General features: G+C 47.6%; 1 protein-coding gene across 1 annotated transcript; it reads left to right on the top strand.

Annotated features, from left to right (window-relative positions):
* Window positions 1-2,331: 2,331 nt before the first annotated feature.
* On the top strand, window positions 2,332-19,435 carry LOC110147077 (keratin, type II cuticular Hb5-like). Its single transcript, XM_070454378.1, has 9 exons — window positions 2,332-2,841; window positions 5,289-5,497; window positions 7,174-7,234; window positions 8,158-8,253; window positions 9,123-9,287; window positions 9,521-9,646; window positions 14,749-14,969; window positions 17,881-17,912; window positions 18,614-19,435. Exons 1-9 carry the CDS (start codon window positions 2,419-2,421, stop codon window positions 18,763-18,765), a joined length of 1,485 nt encoding a protein of 494 aa, XP_070310479.1. The 5' UTR covers window positions 2,332-2,418; the 3' UTR covers window positions 18,766-19,435.

Here is a 19,435-nt window from a genome sequence, read left to right as displayed (position 1 = left end):
TCCTCCCACCAGTCAGGGTTGGTGTGGGAGCTGTGCCAGCAAGCGGGGAGGGGAGGCAGTCTTGTGGCCACAAGAGCAAAAGACTGGAGTCAGTTGTTTCCGTAGGAATTCAGTTTGTAGGGCCTTCTTATCCCATCACTGACTGGGTTCACCCTGGGGACTCTGCCCCTTTGCTCCTGGGGTACGAACTGCTCCCTCTGGACAGATCCCTGTGCTCCCCACCTAGAGTAGGACTCTGCTTCCTCCTGTGTGGTGTGTGTGTGTGTGTGTGTGTGTGTGTGTGTGTGTGTGAGGGAGAGAGAGATAGAGAGAACAGAGGACCCCTCCCGCCCAACCTTATTCTCCTTGTCCTGTTTCTCTTATGCCCCTTCCCCAAGCATGCTTCCTGAAGACGGCGTTCTGGAAGGTTAGTCCTTGTTCTTGGCTTTGTACACAGAGATTCTTGTAATGAGTATTTTACTCAAGACACTGGCAAGCTGAGGGCTTTGGCATCACAGCAGTCAGGGCCGCCAACAGGACTGTTTTTTTTTTTTAGGTTTATTTATTTATTTTTTTCCCATTTATTTTTATTAGTTGGAGGCTAATTACTTTACATCATTGCAGTGGTATTTTTCATACATTGAAATGAATTAGCCATGGATTTACATGTATTCCCCATCCCGGTCCCCCCTCCCACCTCCCTCTCCACCCGATCCCTCTGGGTCTTCCCAGTGCACCAGGCCCGAGCACTTGTCTCATGCATCCAACCTGGGCTGGTGATCTGTTTCACCCTAGATAATATACATGTTTCAATGCTGTTCTCTTGAAACATCCCACCCTCGCCTCCTCCCAAAGTCCACAAGTCTGTTCTATACATCTGAGTCTCTTTTTCTGCCGCCAACAGAACTTGATCCAAGAGGCAGGCACTTCCCCACTGAGCCCATTTCCTCCCTGTTCTTCTGGGAGGTAGTATCTTATGAGGCAGGGGTGGGAGGCCAGGGCTGAGGGCCTTGGTTTGTCGAGGGGCCTCAAGTACTGGGCAATTCCTCTGGGTGTCTGGCTTGCCCAGTGCCTCTGCCTGGCACCCCTGCCTCTGTTATCTCTGCCAAATCTTACTGTCTTCCAGGACCTGCCTTGGCTCCCACCTCCTTTGTGATCCCACAACGCCACCCCAGCCTACCATAAATGAATGGCCCTCCTCAGAAGGCCAGGAGCACCCCCTTTGCCTGATTGGTCCTTTTTCCCTCTCTTGCCATCAGTCTTCCCATGAGAACCAGGTTTCTCAAGGCAAACTGTGTCTACAGTCCTTATTTCCCACAGTCCTTATTTCTAGACCAGGGTCTTGCTCTGGAGGGATGTCAGCACTCACCCCCAAGAATGAAGGCACCTCCTCCAGGCTGGCTTCCAGGCTTGGCACACAGTGGAGCATCAATCAGTGTCGGTGGACTAGATGGAGGAGCTCTTCACACATTGGCCCTTCCCTCTTGTGTCTGGGCTGCTCAAGCAATGCTTCCTGAGGAGCTAGTATGTGCTGGTTGCCATGAGGGTTGTAGAAGTGGAGAAGGCATGATTTCTGAGTCGAGAGGCCACTCTTAGCTCCAGTAACTCTACCATAAGACAGGATGTTGTTGTGCACTGGATGACCTGCATGACCCCGCGGTTGTCTTCCTTGTGCCAATGGAAGGGATTCGTGGCTGGCCAGCCTGCAGCACATAAGAAGAGATGCCAGCATCTTCATCCATGCTGCGCTTCCCTGGTGGCTCAGCTGGTAAAGAATCCGCTTGCAATGCAGGTGACCTGGGTTCAATCTCTAGGTTGGGAAGATCTGGAGAAGGGAAAGGCTACCCACTCCAGTATTCTGGCCTGGAGAATTCCATGGGCCATGTAGTCCACGGGGTCACAAAGATTTGGACACGACTGAGAGACTTCCACTTTCATCCATGCCAGGGAAAGGCTCGAAGATGACCCCTCGCCCGTGCTCACCTGGAAGGATGCTCCAGGCATCACATGCTCTGCTGGGAAGGATGGGCCCAGGGACCTTAGTGGGACATGGGACCCTTCAAGTCTCAAGAAGGCACTGGTACAGGCCTCCACTCGCCCGTGTGGGATCATGATGTCAGGTCTGCTCCCAGGGCTGCAGGGGAATTAGGGGCTTCATGGATGTGTCTAGGCCTGTGGGGCTGAAAAGGCAGGGGCAGGTTTACTGTGATACAGGGTCTCCTTGATACATCTATTAAGGGAGGCAAGTTTCAGCTTCCCTCTCAGCCTGCCTAGTGGGAGATTCCCACGCTCATAAATGGTGTTAATAACTTTCTCCTGACTTTTATGTTGTCTGGAGGCCTGCTGTCTGCCTGATAAAAGGCAGGAGGGCTAGCGGGTCCTGGCATCCTTGGATTCTCCCCACCTCCCCGTCCTGTCTCTGGCCTGGCGCGCAGAGGCATGGCGAGCTGTTCCTACCGCAAGAGTTCCAGCTACAGGGTCCGGGACTTCAGCTCCTGCTCAGCCGTTGTGCCCAAGCCTGGGGTGCATGGCTTTGCCAACGGCCTGGCCTTCCACGGGGGCAGCCCCGGGGGCCCCAGCTACCGTCGTCTCGGGGGCTTTGGCAGCCGGAGCCTGTGTGCAGTGGGGTCCCCACGGATCGCAGTGAGTTGTGCGTGGCCCCTCCGAGGAGGGGGAAGCTTTGGCTACAGGGCAGGGGGGCTCTGTGGGCCTACCCCACCCTGTATCACCACTGTGTCGGTCAACGAGAGCCTCCTCACACCCCTCAACCTGGAGATCGACCCCAAGGCGCAGTGCGTGAAGCACGAGGAGAAGGAGCAGATCAAATGTCTCAACAACAAGTTTGCTGCCTTCATCGACAAGGTGGGTGTCTGGGTTGTCCCCTGGGCTGTGGCTTAGGAAGGGAAAGATACTTGGAACCTGGTGACAGACTGGGTTCAAGTACCTGGGGATTGCCCTGTTCCGAATTAGCACATGGCCCTGAGAACATGACCAAATCAGGGTCTCAGTTTTCAAATGTTGCCATGAGATTCCAAAGTAATCATGGATGTGAAACCACCAGACAGAAAAGGAAGGTTTATTGCTACTGCTCACCTTGCCCAGCAGGAGCTGACTGTGTGTCTGGGGCCCCATCTTCTGGATCTCAGCCATCAAGGGGGTTGGGTGGGGTGGGTCTCTCTCCTGAGGCTGGTGTCTCTCCTAGAGGAGACGCTGCCGTCTCCCTTGTGGACAGGGGAGCCAGGACAGAGAGGCCAGAAGCTCCTGTCCTGCTTCTTTCTGGTGGGCACCTTGTGGGAAGCCTGGGAGAATCTAGGACTTCAGGCCCTGATGTACTCCCCTACCCAAAACATATACAGATTAAAGACAGTGAGGTGAGAAACAAGAGATCCTTGGGGGCCGGGTTAGGGGATGTAGCACGGTGCTGTTCTGATGTTGCAGTCTCCAAGCCGGCCTTCTGGTTGGATATATAGCTCTGGTTTCCCTTGTCCCAGTGAAGCTCCCTCTGTGAGTCTGATGGCTCTGGGAAGGACAGCCACCCATGTCCATTGGAGGAAAACCTCCCCTTCCAGTGTGATCCATGCGCACATCTGCACCTTGGACTTTGTAGTAACGTGCATTCCAAGGGGATGGGGGCGGGAGGAGTGGAAACTTTGTTCTTAGACAAACGCCGTCATCAGGAATAGACATGCCTGCAAGCAAAGGTGCTGGACACCCATTCTTAACACGCTGTTGGCTGTCCAAACCATTCTTCCCTCACTTCGGCAAAATGAAGGTGACGTTGGATCATACAGGTTACTCCTTGCCCAAGGCTGCCCACCAGAGGTCAGGCGAGGTTGAAATCCAGCTCATAACCCAGCATCGTCCAAGTTTCAGGCTTGTTGAGGTGAGGGAAAGCCAGATTCTCACCCCAAATCACTCACTTATTAAATGCTGGTGATGAGTCGGACTTCTATAAAACAACGTGCAGGCCAAATAAAACATGCCTCTGGGCCAGATAGCACCGGGGGGCTGCCAGTGTGCTGCTGCTGATGTGTTCTCACTGCCTCAGTTTAAAATGAGGCTCAGAGGACTTCCCTGGTGATCCAGTGGTTAAGAACCCGCCTGCCAATCCTGGGGACACAGGTTCGAGCCCTGGTCCGGGAAGATTTCACACACCTCGGCACAACGAAGCCTGTGTGCCACAACCACTGACCTCAGACTGTGGAGCCCATGCTTTGCAACAAGAGAAGCCACCATAAGGAGAAACCCACACATCACAACTAGAGAATAACCTCTGCTCACCACTAGAGAAAGTCCGCAAGCAGCAGCAAAGACTGAAGGCAGCCATAAACAAATAAATAAAAATAAAAATAATAAATTGAGGCTCAGAAAAAATGAGGCACAATGACATGGTGAATGGCAGAGTTAGGCAATGAGAAATCTTCAGATTTCTGGTCCAGTCCCTCTGGACCCCTTGCCTTGGGGTCAGAGTGAAGGAGAGTCATGGTGGGTGCATTTTTGAATCACTGCCATAAAAATGCCCACAAACTTAGCAGCTTAAAAGAACACAGACCTATTACCTAACGAGGCCAAAATCAAGGTGCCAGCAGGGTTGTACTTCCTCTGGAGGTCCTGGAAAAACTTAAACCTTCAGGGCCATGCAAACGTACAGAATTGAGGTCTGTGACTGGAGGACTGGAGTCCCTGTCCCTTGCTGGCTGACTGCCAGAGGTTGGTCTCAGTGTCTAGGGGCCTCCATATTCCTTGACTCAAGGCCTGATCTCTATCTCCAAAGATGATAGTGGACCAGAGCTTCTCATGGTTCAAATCTCTCCTCTGCTTCCTTCTTTTGAGGATATCTTTTACTTTTCTGCCTTCCCTTTCAGTTTAAAAGGCCGGTGTGACTATCTTGGTGTCACCTGGATAATTCAGGCTAATCCTTTGATCTTTAGTTTCATAACCTTAATTCCACTTGCAAGGTCCTCTTTCATGTAATGCGACCTATTTACAGGTTCTGAGGACTGGGACATAAACATCTTTGAGGGGCCATTTTTGGCTTGCCACACGAGGTCTGGGATATTTTTGCAGGATGAGAAGTTATTTCATTCTGTGCAGAGTAAATAAATGACAAATAAATTGTGTATTCTTTCTTGAAGGAGGGATGGAGCGAGGGGAAGTTTTGGGGGGCAACAATTGTGTCTTGCCTTTTCTGACTTGGCCAGATCATTTGCTGCGGCTCAGGGATCATCCCCAAGGGCAGGGGGAGCTCTGGGGGACCAGTCACCTCCCGGGGCTCCTCCTGAGTCTCTTTCTACCACTCTGGATGGCAGGTGCGCCTCCTGGAGCAGCAGAACAAGCTGCTGGAGACCAAGCTGCAGTTCTACCAGAACCGCCAGTGCTGCGAGAGCAACCTCGAGCCCCTGTTCAATGGCTACATCGAGACGCTGAGGCGGGAGGCCGAGTGCGTGGAGGCTGACAGCGGGAGGCTGGCCTCAGAGCTCAACCACGTGGAGGAAGTTCTGGAGGGCTACAAGAAGAAGTGAGTGTGGCCAGGCTGGGAGTGGTTATAGGTGTGCAGTGGGTCTTGACTGAGTTCATACAACCTTCCCAGAGATGGAGGTGGCTAAAGATTAGGGTCATCCCAGCCTACTTACCAAGATGGTTCTGCTTTATTAGTCTGCTCGGTCTTATCTCGGCTCTCAACACTTGCAGCCCCATTCTGGGAACTGGGGAAAGCTTTGCAGGGAAGAAGAGCTCCCAGCCTGGGAGAGGTGGGCACTCATCCAGAGCACAGACTGACCCAGAGGTGGAGAAAGTGACAGTGAAAGTGTTAGTCACTCAGTCGTGTCCAACTCCGTGTGACCCCTGGGCTGTAGCCCACCAGGATTCTCTGTCCATGGAATTCTTCAAGCAAGATTCCTGGGCTGGGTAGCCATTCCTTTCTCCAGGGGATCTTCCTGACCCAGGGATTGAACCCCGGCCTTCCGCGTTGCAGACAGATTCCTTACCATCTGAGCCACCAGGGAAGCCCAAGAGAGATGGAGAGTGAGGAACAAAGGAAGCAGGAGGATGGAGAACAGACACTTGGGAGCAGTCAGCGCTAGGACGGGAGGAAAGGAGAGGTCTCTGGGGAGTGACCTTGAGGATGATTTGGCAGATACCATCCAAGTGTCTTGGATCATTCTTCTATTTACTCGGCAGATGAGTGATCAGGCTCTTGTTCTGCCAGGCTCCACAATTCAAAGGTCCATGTAAATCTTTTGTTTTAATTCGATCTATTTAGTCTGACCATTACCTTGTTTAAACTTACTGGGTCACTGTCAACTTGCTCTTCTTTACTTGGTAGATATGGACAGAGTGGTGAGTGATTTTGACATAATCGGTGCTGGTAATTTCACTGGGAAGTAATTGAAATTCTGGTCTTGGAAGATCAGGCTCTACCATCCGGATGGATCCAGCAATGGGTTTTTAAACTTTGCCTGGGGGGATGCAAATGCAGACACAATTGTGTTTGCAGGTGTCAGGGTCTGTCTCTCACTCTGGGGGTGTGAGGGCTGGTAATTATAGAGCTCAGAGTTTATAGCAGTCCCAAATACCCTGTCATTAAAAAGTTGTGAAAACCATGTTCTGGGAACTCTGGTACTCCTTGTCAGGTTGGGGCAGGACTGCTCCAGGGATAAAGCCTCACAGGCAAGAAAGAGAGAATGGACCAGGCTGGCAGAGGAGGGCTGTGGAAATGCTCCCAGCAATCTGGGCACCATAAGTGGCTTCTCTGATTTCAAGGTCTTGGATGTTGGCGGAGAGGGAGAGAATGGCCTCCCGGGTCACTACATTTTGTACAGTTTTAGGGTTGAAAGGCCTCCTGGAGCATCTTTCATTCCTTTGAAATGAACAAATAATTACTGAGTACCTGATCACACACTGGGCAATTTAACCCAAGACGCAGAGAGATTCAGTGACTTGCCTGAGGTTTTTGCAGCGACTTCAGCCCAAACTTGGACCAGAAATCAGGTATCAGGACTCCATATCCGGTGTCCTTTGGTGGGTCCTTTGTGACTGAGAAACAGAAGTCTAGAGAGGCCAAGATGCTTCTCCTAAGAGTCACAGAAAGTCCAGGGCAGGACCAGGGAGTTTTGATAACCTAGGACTTGGTTGACTAGCCTGAGGCCCTCACCCCTTGGGTGGGGCCTCGCCAACTGTGCTGTCTGTCCTCAGGTATGAAGAAGAGGTGGCTCTCAAGACTACGGCTGAGAATGAGTTTGTGGTGCTGAAAAAGGTGAGTGACTCGTTGCATATGGAGGGGAATTAAATCTTGGATGCTGCATGCTCGGAAACTGGGCATCTTGCTAATTTCGAGTCAGTCCAGTTGCGGTGGTGATCAGACCAGGTTCCCCAGCAAATGGAGGCTTGTCGGTGGGTCAGGCTGCCAAAGCCATCTTGGCTGCCATGCAGGAACCAACTGTGCTGATGGAAGCTTCTTAAGAAGAGACCTCATCATGCTGCTGATTGGCTTTTTGTAAACTTCCCGAAAGCTGACATGGTCACTTTCAAATCAGTTTCTCTCTCCTATGGCCTTTGCTTCCCAGATCGGGAGGTGTTAGTTCTCAGCTTGCTAGTGACTATGGGAGCTGTGGTCCTTATTCAGTGCAAGTGGAGACGGTGGAAAAACCAGGGGAGAAAACTATTAATGATTTCTCTTTGATTTCAAATTGGTGAGTTGAAGTGTATGCTAATGCTCTTCATAAATACTGTGCTTACCAGACACACCTTGTTTGTTAGTTATCACGGAATGGAGAGAGGGCTGGTAGACAAATCTGCCAGGACAGGTGTGGCCTTGGTTTCAGACGGGAGAGCCAGCTGCTTGGGTGTTGAGGGGTGCCTGACCCTGGGCACCAAGGACCACCCCTGGCTTTGTGCTCACCACACGGCCATGATCTATGGACCAGTTTGACTTGGTGGCTGCAGCCTGACATTTTGGGTTGTCATCTTAGGCTACCTGCTTCTGCGGGATCCCTAGTTCCGGAGGAAGTGGAAAGAAGTCTCTAGGAGTCAGACTCCTTCCCACTTCTACCCCAGGGGTCCCACTGATGTTTATGTGATGGGAAAGGGGTGGGCTGGGAGATGGCCTCAGGGCCTCCACAGAGTGCAGAGGTCCCCTGGACCACTCTCCTATCCCACCCTCCTGTGTGTCTTCACCAGGACATTGACTGTGCCTATCTGCGCAAGGCTGACCTGGAGGCCAACGTGGAGACCCTGAAGGAGGAGATGAGCTTCCTGCAGTGCCTGTACGATGAGGTGAGCCTCCTCCCATCTCCAGAAGGGCAAGTGAAGGAAAACTTTTCTAGGAAAAGTTAAGCATTCCTTATTCTTCTAGGGCCTCAAGATCCTTTCCTTTTGTAACAAGGGATTTTTCTCTTGCTCAGATCTGTCAAAATAGAAATGAGTAATGCCCTTCCTTTTTGGAATTAACAGATATACACTACTATATCTAAAATAGATAACCAAAAAAGACCTACCATATAATGCAGGGAACTAAACTCAACATTTTGTAATAATGTATAAGAAAAAAAAATCTGAAAAAAGATATATATGTATGTATAACTGAATCAGTTTGCTATACATCTGCTATACATCTAAAGTGATCATAACATTGTAGATGAACTATACTGCAATTAATAAAAGACAAAAAACAAAAAAAAATAACTTGAAAGACTGTGATTCATTGCCAATCTACACAGCATAACATGGAGATTTGACACTGTAAGTTTAGGTATGTGAATATAATAATCATATCTTATTAATTCAAATAGTGTGAAAGCCCAGTTAGCAAATTCAGGACTGGTGGATTAGGTTTATACAGACAGTCACAGCTGATCTGGGTAGTTGAGGCCCCAAGTGGAGTGACCCAATTTGACCCTATCCACAGAAATCTACCTCTGTTGATCCAGGCATTAATGAAATTTCACCTTACTGCCTTGATATTATGATCCAAATTCTAGCCTTTTATTCTTAAAGCAGCACTTAAAAAAATTTCCTGACTTGCCAGAAGTTTTCTAATTAATTTTCTCAAATTTCAGAGTTGGGGTTTGTGTTTTGAATTACCTGCAGAGAGGAGAATCGGAGAGGGCTTTGGAGATGAGGGCACTGGTTGTTGTCTCCTACAGGAAATCTGCCTCCTTCAGTCACAAATCTCTGATACCTCGGTAGTGGTCAAGATGGACAACAGCCGGGAGCTCAACATGGATGCGGTTGTGGCTGAGATCAAGGCTCAGTATGATGGCATCGCCAGCCGCAGCCGGGCTGAGGTTGAGTCCTGGTACCAAACCAAGGTGAGCTGGAGGGCAGACTGCCCCACTGGGCAGAGAGGACCTCTGGAGCTGGAGCTTCCCTGGAAAATGCACCCATGCACTCAGAGGGGCTATGGTGGAGGTCCATGCAGAGCAGGGCAGGAGGTGGGACAATCCCGGAAGAATGTGGGTTGACTCTGCGTGACAACATCTCAGTACCTGCAGCCACCTTGCAGTCATTGGTCCTTTCCTCATGTCTGTCTCCCAATCTGCAGTGCGAGGAGATGAAGGTCACAGTAACACGGCAGGGTGAGAACCTCCGCAGAACCAAGGAGGAGATCAATGAGCTGAACCGCATGATCCAGAGGCTGACAGCCGAGGTGGAGAACGTCAAGCAGCAGGTCGGTGGGCTGCTGCTGGGGTCTGCTCTCTGCTTTCCTCCTGCTGCTGCTAACTTTGGAGGGGCATTAAGCTTAAATATAGGCTTTCTAGGTGGCGCTAGTGGCAAAGAACTCACCTGCCAAAGCAGGAGACATAAGAGATATGGGCTCGATCCCTGGGTTGGTAAGATCCCCTGGGGGAGGGCATGGAAACCTACTCCAGTATCCTTGCCTGGAGAATCCCATGGACAGATGAGCCTGGCAGGCTATAGTCCATAGGGTCACAAAAGAGCTGAACACAACTGAAGCAATTTAGCTCACATGCACAAGCATATATATTTCATTTCCACTGTGGTTTATTAAAGGATACTGAGTATAATTTCCTGCACTATACAGTGGACCTTGATGTTTATTTATTTTATATATAGTTGTTTATATCTGCTAATCCCAAACTCCTAATTTATCCCCTTCCCCATCCTCTTCCCTTTTTGGTAACCATAGTTTGTTCTCTATGTCTGTGACTCTTTTGTAGATAAGTTCACCTGTGTCATATCTTTGATTCCACATGTAAGTGATATCATATGGTATTTGTCTTTCTCTTACTGGCTTCACTCAGCACATAGCCTCTAAGTCCATTCATGTTGCTACAGGTATTATTTCACTCTTTTTTATGAGTAACATTCCTCCTGCTCTCTCTCTCTTTCTCTCTCCCTCTGTGTGTGTGTGTGTGTGTGCCACATCTTTATCCACTTATCTGTCGATGGACATTGAGGTTGCTTCCATGTCTTGGCAATTATAAATAGTGCTGCAATGAACATTGGGGTGCATGTATCTTTTCAAATTAGGGTTTTCTCCAGATATGTACCCAGGACTGGGATTGCTGGATCATATGGTAACTCTATGTTTAGTTTTAAAGGAATCTGCATACTATTTTGGGCTTCCGTGATGGCTCAGATGGTAAAGAATCCGCCTGCAATGCAGGAGACCTGGGTTTGATCTCTGGGTTGGGAAGATCCCCTGGAGAAGGGAATGGCTACCCACTCCAGTATTCTGGCCAGGAGAATTCCGTGGACTGTTTAGTCCATGGGTCAAAAAGAGTTGGACACAACTGAGCAACTTTCAGTTTCCATACTGTTTTCCATAATGGTTGCACCAACTTACATTCCCACCAACAGTGTAGGAGTGTTCCCTTTTGAAGAGGCTTGTGTTTTAACAATCTGCATCTGAATGACCAAGAGTGCATAAGACATTCAAAGAGAGGATGTTTGGTCTACCTTCTCTGAATTCTGTTCTCGTTGCCCTCTATATCCCTTCACAGTTTCTCTCCTCTAAACACACCTCAGACAACATAGTCTAGTGCTGTGCTTATCTCCTGCTTTTTCTCTCTCCCCCCACTTCTCTTGTTGGACTTAGGGTGCACAGGCCTGAACTAGTGACACATCACTTTGTTCAAACGGAGCACTACCACCCTCTGTGCATTTCTCTCATTTACAACTGTCCATCCTTCATCTTCAGTTCCATTCTAATTTCATCCCAGCACTCACTCTCAAGCATTTAATATAGGTCTTTATAGTCTCTCTTTCATCTATATATTTCATATGTGTATTAGATTCATTTAAACCTCTTAGTGTTTTAAGTTTACAAAATGATATTATACCATAAATCTCATTCAAATTCTGCCCCTTGCCAGTTGGAAGTCTTTGAAATCCATGCACATCACTATAAATTGTCTGTTTCATTATTTCTGTCCTATTTATAAACCATGGTTTCCTATCCATTTCCTTATTGATGGATGCTTGCTTAGTTTGCCTCCAAGACTTTACTGTTACAATCAGTTGTATCATGAACATTTAATACATATTTCTACAGGTTTCCATGTGTAACCACATGAGGGATGTTTTGAAGGTATAAAGCAAGAAATGGAATTGTTGGGTTGTAATATATTCACTAATTTACTTTCCATAAGTGCCCTTGGAGTTCCGGGTCGGAGTGCTCCCAGTATGGGCAAGCGGGGACTTCTGTTTCAGCATTTGCTGTTACCAGACTTTGGAACTCTTGTGGATCTAATAACATGTAAATGGCACCTAACTGGTACTATAATTTTCATTTCTGTCGTTAACTAGAATGACTGTCTCTTCATTCACTTACTACTCATTTGCATTTTCCTTTCTAAGAGCTGCCTGTTCAGATCATCTGCCCGTTTTTTATTGTGATTCTGTCTTTTTTCTCAGTGATTTCCAGTATTTCCTTGTCCATTCTATGTAGACGTTAACCCTTTATATTTATACATTTTGCAGTTAACCTCTAAGTCTGTCACTTGTCTGTTTTGCTCTGATTTCCTTCACTAAATAGAAATCATTAAACTGGATGTAGCCAAATCCATCACTTTTTGCTTTAACAGTTAATACTTACAAAGGTTTGAGGTCATAGAGATCTCCTGTTACAATTTTGTCTTCTACTGATTTTATACTTTTACCTCTCAGATTTAGGTCTTTAATCCATCTGACCTTTATTTTTGGTGTATACAAGGAGTAGTTTTTTTAATTAAATTTCTCTACATACAGTAAGAAAATGTGTTATGTAATCCATTTCTTTACTCACTGGTTTGTGATACCACCTGTATCATAATGCTGAGTTCCCACATATACCTGGTTTAAATTCTGTCCTCTCCGCTCCGTTTAGCTGTTCTCAGCCACTGTGTAAGATGTATCAGAAGTAATTTGTTACTATTAGTAGCCAAATAATGAAATATGAGAATGATTTACTTTCCAGAAGTGAAGTTAGAGAACGTTAGAAATTTTCCTCACTTGCATTCTGATATGGTTTTTAAAAATATTTATTTTAATGTGGTTAGAATAAAAACTTATAGGTTTCCTGAAGGCTCAGATGGTAAAGAATCTACCTGATATGCAGGAGACCCTATCTTGATTCCTGGGTGGGGAACATCCCCTGGAGAAGGGAATGGCAACCCACTCCAGTATTCCTGCCTGGAGAGTTCCAAGGACAGAGGAGCCTGGTGGGCTAAGTCCATGGGGTCACAAGAATTGGATGCGGCTGAGTGACTAACAACAAGAACACTTAAGATGAGATATACCCTCTTAACGAAATTTTAAAGTGTATAATACATTATTGTTGACTCTAGGTACAATGTTTTATAGTGGATCTCTAGAGCTTGTTTGTCCTGCTTTATGCCCACTGACTTCCGACTCCCTATTTCCTCCTCGTCCCAGACCCTGGCAACCATCACTCCACTCTTTCTTTTTTTTTTTTTAATATGTATTTATTTGGCTGCTTCAGGTCTTAGTTGCCGCACGTAGAATCTTCGTTGCCTCATTCAGAGTCTTTACTTGCGCCACATGGACTCTCTAGTTTTGCAGGCTTAATTGCTTGAGACATATGGGATCTTAGTTCCCCGACCAGGGATTGAACTCGCACCCCTGGCATTGCAAGACAGATTCTTAACCACTAGACCACCAGGGAAATCTCTACTCCACTCTAATTCTATGATTTTGACTATTTCAGATACGTCATATAAGCTGAATTGTGCAGTGTTTGTCTTTCTGTGTCTGGCTTATTCAGTTCAGTTCAGTTGCTCAGTCGTGTCTGACTCTTTGTGACCCCATGAACCGCAGCACGCCAGGCCTCCCTGTCCATCACCAACCCCCAGGGTCCACCTAAATTTATATCCATTGAGTCGGTGATGCCATCCAACCATCTCATCCTCTGTCATCCCCTTCTCCTCCTGTCCTCAATCTTTCCCAGCATCAGGGTCTTTTCAAATGAATCAGCTCTTCGCATCAGGTGGCCAAAGTATTGGAGTTTCAGCTTCAACATCTGTCCTTCCAATGAACACCCAGGACTGATCTCCTTTAGGATGGACTGGTTGGATCTCTTTGCAGTCCAAGCGACTCTCAAGAGACTTCTCCAACACCACAGTTCAAAAGCATCAATTCTTCGGTGCTCATTACACTTAGCATAATGTCCTTAGGGTTCATCCACCTTGTCACACATTGGAGAATTTCCTTCTTTTAAAAGGCTCAATAATATTCCATTGTATGTGTATACCACAATTTCTTTATCCATTCAGCTGTTGATGAACATTACACTGTTTTCATTCTTGGCTATTGTGAATAATAGGAACATGGGAGAGCTAATATCTCTTTGAGATTCTGCTTTAGACTCTTTGGGATAAAATACCCAGAAGTGGAATTGCTGGATCATATGATAATCCTATTTTTAAGTTTTTGAGGAACCTTTAAACTGTTTTCCAGAGCAGCTGCACTATTTTGCATTCCCACCAAAAGTGTACCAGAGGTTCAATTTCTCCACATCCTCATTAATACTTGTCTTGCTTTTCTGATAATAGCCAAACTGACAGGTGTGAGGATTGGTTTGCAGTTCCTTGATGATGGGTGATGTTGAACGTCTTTTTCATATATCTATTCGTCTTTTATTTGTCTTGTCTGAAGAGATGTCTATTTAGGTCCTTAGCCCATTAAAAAAATTAGGTTAATCTTGTTTTCTGCTATTGAGTTGTAGAAGTTCCATATACTTTCTTAAGTGGACAAAAGGAAGGCGCCGGAACAGGGGCTTCTTCCAGCATGCTGATCTTAGGGGACCAAAGAATGAGATTCCCATACAGCAGCCTCTGAAAAACTGGACTTGGCCCTCACTAATCGGGTAGCTTGGAGCAAGTCACAGCCTCTCCGATTGAGGTTCAATGTCTTCATCTGAATAATGGAAATAACCACACCTGTTCTGACAAGCTCAGGAGTAACTTCAAGGTCAAATTAGATACCATCTGTGAAAGTGACTTGTAAACTAACAGTAGTATAAAAATGTGAGATAATTATCTAATATTAGCCTTAGTTTGATTCTAGTGTTAACATTTTCTTCCCCTAACAGCTCACCATGGATTGAGTCTTACAAGATAGTTTTAAAAAATGAAGGGAGAAAGCTCCAAATGGCTGTGATTTCCTTGCCTAGTTAATTTAAAAATTAACCATTTTGAGTTGAGGTAAACTGGGATGACCAAGGCTATGGGAGACCTTAGTCTCCCAGAGACCCAGAGTCCCCACAGACAGCACTCTTCTTAAGCTCCTTTTCTCCTTTCCTCCCCACAGCGCTGCAAGCTGGAGACCGCCCTGGCTGAGGCGGAGCAGCAGGGCGAGGTGGCCCTTAACGATGCCAAGTGCAAGCTGGTGGGGCTGGAGGAGGCCCTGCAGAAGGCCAAGCAGGACATGGCCTGCCTGCTCAAGGAGTACCAGGAGGTGATGAACTCCAAGCTGGGCTTGGATGTGGAGATCGCCACTTATCGCAAACTGCTGGAAGGCGAGGAGAGCCGGTGAGTACGGCCCAGGGCCACTTCATATCCCCACATGGGGCTAGAAGAGTGTCTCACTGACTCACCTCCAGGCAGAGAGCATTCAAACTGGCCAAGTCTCTAGAGACCTAGAGAGGCCAGCCATTGCCCTATTCCCAGATAGGGAAACTGAAGCTCAGACAGGAGAAAGGCTTGTCCAAGACCACAGCTTCTTGTTGTTGAGTCGCTCAGTTGTGTCCAGCTCTTTGCAACCCCATGGACTGCAGTACGCCAGGCTTCCCTGTCCTTTACCATCTCCCGGAGTTTGCTCAAACTCATGTCCATTGAGTCGGTGATGTCATCCAACCATCTCATCCTCTGTCATCCCCTTCTCCTCCTGCCTTCAATCTTTCCCAGCATCAGGGTCTTCTCTAATGAGTCGGCTCTTTGCATCAAGTGGCCAGAGTATTGGAGCTTCAGCTTCAGCATCAGATTGCAGCTAGTTAGTGGCTAAGCTAGAACGATACCAGCCTCCTCGCTAGCACGCCAGCGATCTCTGTCCCCTCCTGTGCTGTCCCTCCAGTGCACCTACAGCTCATTCCGAGGCAACTACTTTACCCTGTTGGCTGAAAGGGTGTTTTCTCAGTCATATCTCAGTGGGCTGTGAAAGCTGGAATCATTCATAAGGTTTGTTAAAGGCCATTCACTTTGGGATGCACAGAATGCAAGGAATTCTCTCAGCCCAGAGAGTTTGGTGTTCAGAAACGGAGAATAGATGGAAGCAGCACTGCGTCCTTGCCCAGCAGAGAAGACAGGGGCAGGCATGGGTCCACCCATCCTCTAGGTGACTGGGCTTAGTGTCCCAGGAAGACTGTCAGAGGCTTCTCAGGGGAGGAGGTAGAGGAGCTGAGGGGGGCGGGAAAGGGATAGGTCACCTCAGGCAGTGCTGACAGTTTGAGCCAAGAATTGGGTCCAGGGGATGTCAGCATGGGAGGGAGCAATGCAGGTTTAATTCTCAGGCGGTACAAGGGTCTCTAGCCTTGAGATGGCCACATCACAATTGCCTCTGAGCTGGGTCCCATCGTGGGGAGCAGGGCAGACTGGGGAATAGAGTGTAGAGGTTATGATCACAGGCTGTGAGCCAGATCACCCAGGTTTGGATCCCAGCACTACACGTACTAGCTTCAAAGTAATGTCTTAACCTGTAAAACAGATAATCATAAAATCCACTGCTTCAGGATATCTCAAAGATTCAACAGGTAATGGAACATAGTAAGTTTGTGCAGGAAGAAGTTACTATCAGAATTAGAATAACTCTATGGTGGGGTGGCCCGACAGGGCTGCACCCACGGAGAGACTCCATATGAACACTGTTAGTGTTAGAAATCTGACAAGAATGGTGCCCAAGGCAGCTGGCCATGCTTGACCAAAGCTGGTAAATTTCCTGTCCATTTCTCAGGCCTTTGGGTGAAGCCAACTGCGCTATCCCCTCTGCGCTGCAAAGCAGCCCCTAACCCACTTGCTAGCACTCAGTGTACAATGTGAAACTTACTTCATTATGGTAATCATCCATCGTCATTAGTGTGTTGGTAACTCAGTCATAATAAATGATGCACTGTTCCCTACACATGAGCTTTTAAATGGTTGTTTAGTGTATTTGCATATGGTGGCCACTGCCCTTTTGATAGACCTTCTTCTCTCACATATGGGACTTCCTTGATAGCTCAGATGGTAAAGAATCTGCCTGCAATGTGAGAGACTGGGGTTCGATCCCTGGGTTGGAAAGATCCTCTGGAGAAGGGAATGGCAACCAATTCCAGTATTCTTGCTTGGAGAATTCCAAGGACAGAGGGGCCTGGCTAGGTACAGTCCATGGGGTTACAAAGAGTCAGACATGACTGAGCGACTAGCACTTTCACTTTCCCCTTACATATAACATATGTAATTAGATTATATGCTCATTCATTGCAGAAAGCACAGAAAATAAAAGCAGGCCTAATCACTCAACGTGGAGATAGCTGCTGATGGGCGTTGGCTAGAATCTTGTGTAAGGGCACGGTTCTGAGACTGTCGCAAAGCCAGGTTCACGTAGCAGGAAGGTGAGCTGGAAGCATACATCCCCTGAGAAGACGAGGAGTGGAGAAGGGTTCTGAGTCGGGCAGAATGAATCAGAGGAGAACACTCCTGGAGAAAAAGTTTTGAAGCTGGGAGTTTAAAAAAAGTGAGGGAGACAGAGCAGAAAGTACAGATGTTTATGAAGCATGCAAGGTCCTGGTATAATGACTCATCATAATGAGTTGTTTATAGTGTTCAGCAAAGGGTACCGAAAACCCTTACATCAGGTTTACTTCGTGTCAGGCTCTGTCTGCAGACACTTTACACACAGAACTTATAACAATCTTGTTAGAGCTGAGAAAACTGAGGCTTGGAAAGGTTAGGTGACCTGCCCAAGGTCATCCAGTTAGTAACTGGTTCAGCCGGCTCTAGGGTCCAGGCTCTTAACTACATACCCTTCAGTCTCCCTCTGAATTGATCAAGTCAGGTGTGTGTCTGGGATAGCATTTAAGAATGTGAGGTAAAAATGGATCCATTTGGATGCTAGGCAAGCTTTTTCCCACCCAGAGGTGTCCAGTTAGGCTGTGGCTGCTCCCATCACCTATTTTTTGGCTTTGCTGGAATTTTAGCAGAGGGACAAGAAGGGTCACCCCACCCCTACTTTCCAGTATCCCAAGTTTCCATAGCCTAGAAGCAAACAGGGAATAAAGTGGCCTTTTGGATCCTGCAAAGTAACCTCCCCCTGTCCTTTAGGGGTCCCAGGGAACAGTGCTAGCAATGATGCTTCTGCAGAAGGCCCCGCCCCTCATCTCCCCTCCCTGCCTTCAGGATGGAGAATAGGCACGCCGCAAAAGCAGAGGAACCAGGTTCTAACTGCCTCCTCTCCTCTCCCCTGCAGGTTGTGTGAAGGTGTGGGCTCCATCAACATCTGTAAGTTTGAGGGTGTGGGTGGGCATGCTTCTTTGGGTATCCATGGTCTTCATAGATTGCTTGTGATAGGGGACTGAACCTCTGTCCATAGATCACTGAGTGAGGGAGATAGGAGCTGAGAGACATGGATAGCCCAAAATATCTGACCACCACCCAAAATATGGACCCATCTGGAGCATCCATGAAGCTTAGGCTTACGCATGTGGCAAATTCAGACCTGTTCATTGGTTCTTTAAAAATCTCCCAAGTCTTTCAGCCAAACAAAATACTCCTCAGGTGGTACAATGTTTTATGAGAAAACCAACCAACCAACCATGAGCTGTATATTCTGATCACTTGGGGCTACCGAAAACATCTCTTAAATCTGTACCTTTAACATTCGATGTGTATGCCACCTCTAGCCTAGATGTCATCTGTTCCCCTCCCCTTTCCAGCAGCGTTATTTCTAGATGATTCTGTCCTCAATCAGTTTTTGCCTAAAGATTTCAACATTGCAATGTAGTTAAGTAGAGTTTGGAGTCCAACTTGCTAACCATACCTCTTCAGGAAGATGGCAATGGGTTTAGATTTTCCTGTAGTTTAAAAGAATTCATGTCACTAGTACCTCAGTGTGTAAAGAGAATTAATCATTGGTTCTAGAAAAACTCTGGGTCATACCATGTCTGAAATGGAGAGAGTTCTGAGTTGGTATCTCCTTACAGGTGTGAGCCGTTCCCAGGGTGGCGTGATCTGCGGGGACCTTGGTTCCACTGTCCCTCGTGGCCTGGGTGGCATGGCCATCAGCAGCAGTGCTCTTTGCTCCCCCTCTGTAGGGGGAGCCTGTTCCAGTGTGAGATCTGTGAGGTTTGCATAGTGGGGGATAGGACTCTGGACAGATGGTGTCTGAGGGGGCCAGGGTGGAAAGTGGGGAACAGGGAAAACTTTGCTCTCTCAAGCCCAAATGTCAGTTTTGTGATTGTCCCCTACTAGGGAGCCAGAACTAACTCTCCAGGTTCCTTCTCACTGGAGTTACGGTTTACTCTTTGAGTGTCAACCCTGGGTTTGGCATTCTTGCCACCTCCATTGATTCTCCCCCTTCCCTGTGGTCCAAGAAAAGATGTAAAGACTTTTTGATATAAACTGCCTAGTCATTTTCTTCCCTAACTTCAGGTTAGTAGACATTTACTATGAACTGACCTTGTGCCAGGCCCTCTGGGCAGGGGCCCAGGTAGCAGGTGGCAGGGCATGGATGCACCCTTGTGCTTTGCCCTTGGACAACGGACTGTTCATGGCCCAGCAGCACCGAGGGGGCAGCAGAGGGAGTGGGGCAGGGTTCTGGGAGTCCCCTCACTTGATCTGAGAGACTGTATGTTCCCAGAGCATCCCTCAACCATGTGGTGGTCAGGATGGAGAGACAGGCTAATCTTCCCGGGTTTTTATTATCGGTGGTTTGTAATTTTATTGTATTGGGGTGATTCCTGTATGGCTTCTTCTTTCTTTTGGTGTGCATGATTAAATGTCATGGTAAACATTTTCTCCTCTAA

Source organism: Odocoileus virginianus, chromosome 24 (genome assembly GCF_023699985.2).
Source record: "Odocoileus virginianus isolate 20LAN1187 ecotype Illinois chromosome 24, Ovbor_1.2, whole genome shotgun sequence".
Lineage (NCBI taxonomy): Eukaryota > Metazoa > Chordata > Mammalia > Artiodactyla > Cervidae > Odocoileus > Odocoileus virginianus.
Note: the sequence above shows the minus strand (reverse complement) of the source record. Positions and strands in the feature narration are given on the sequence as shown.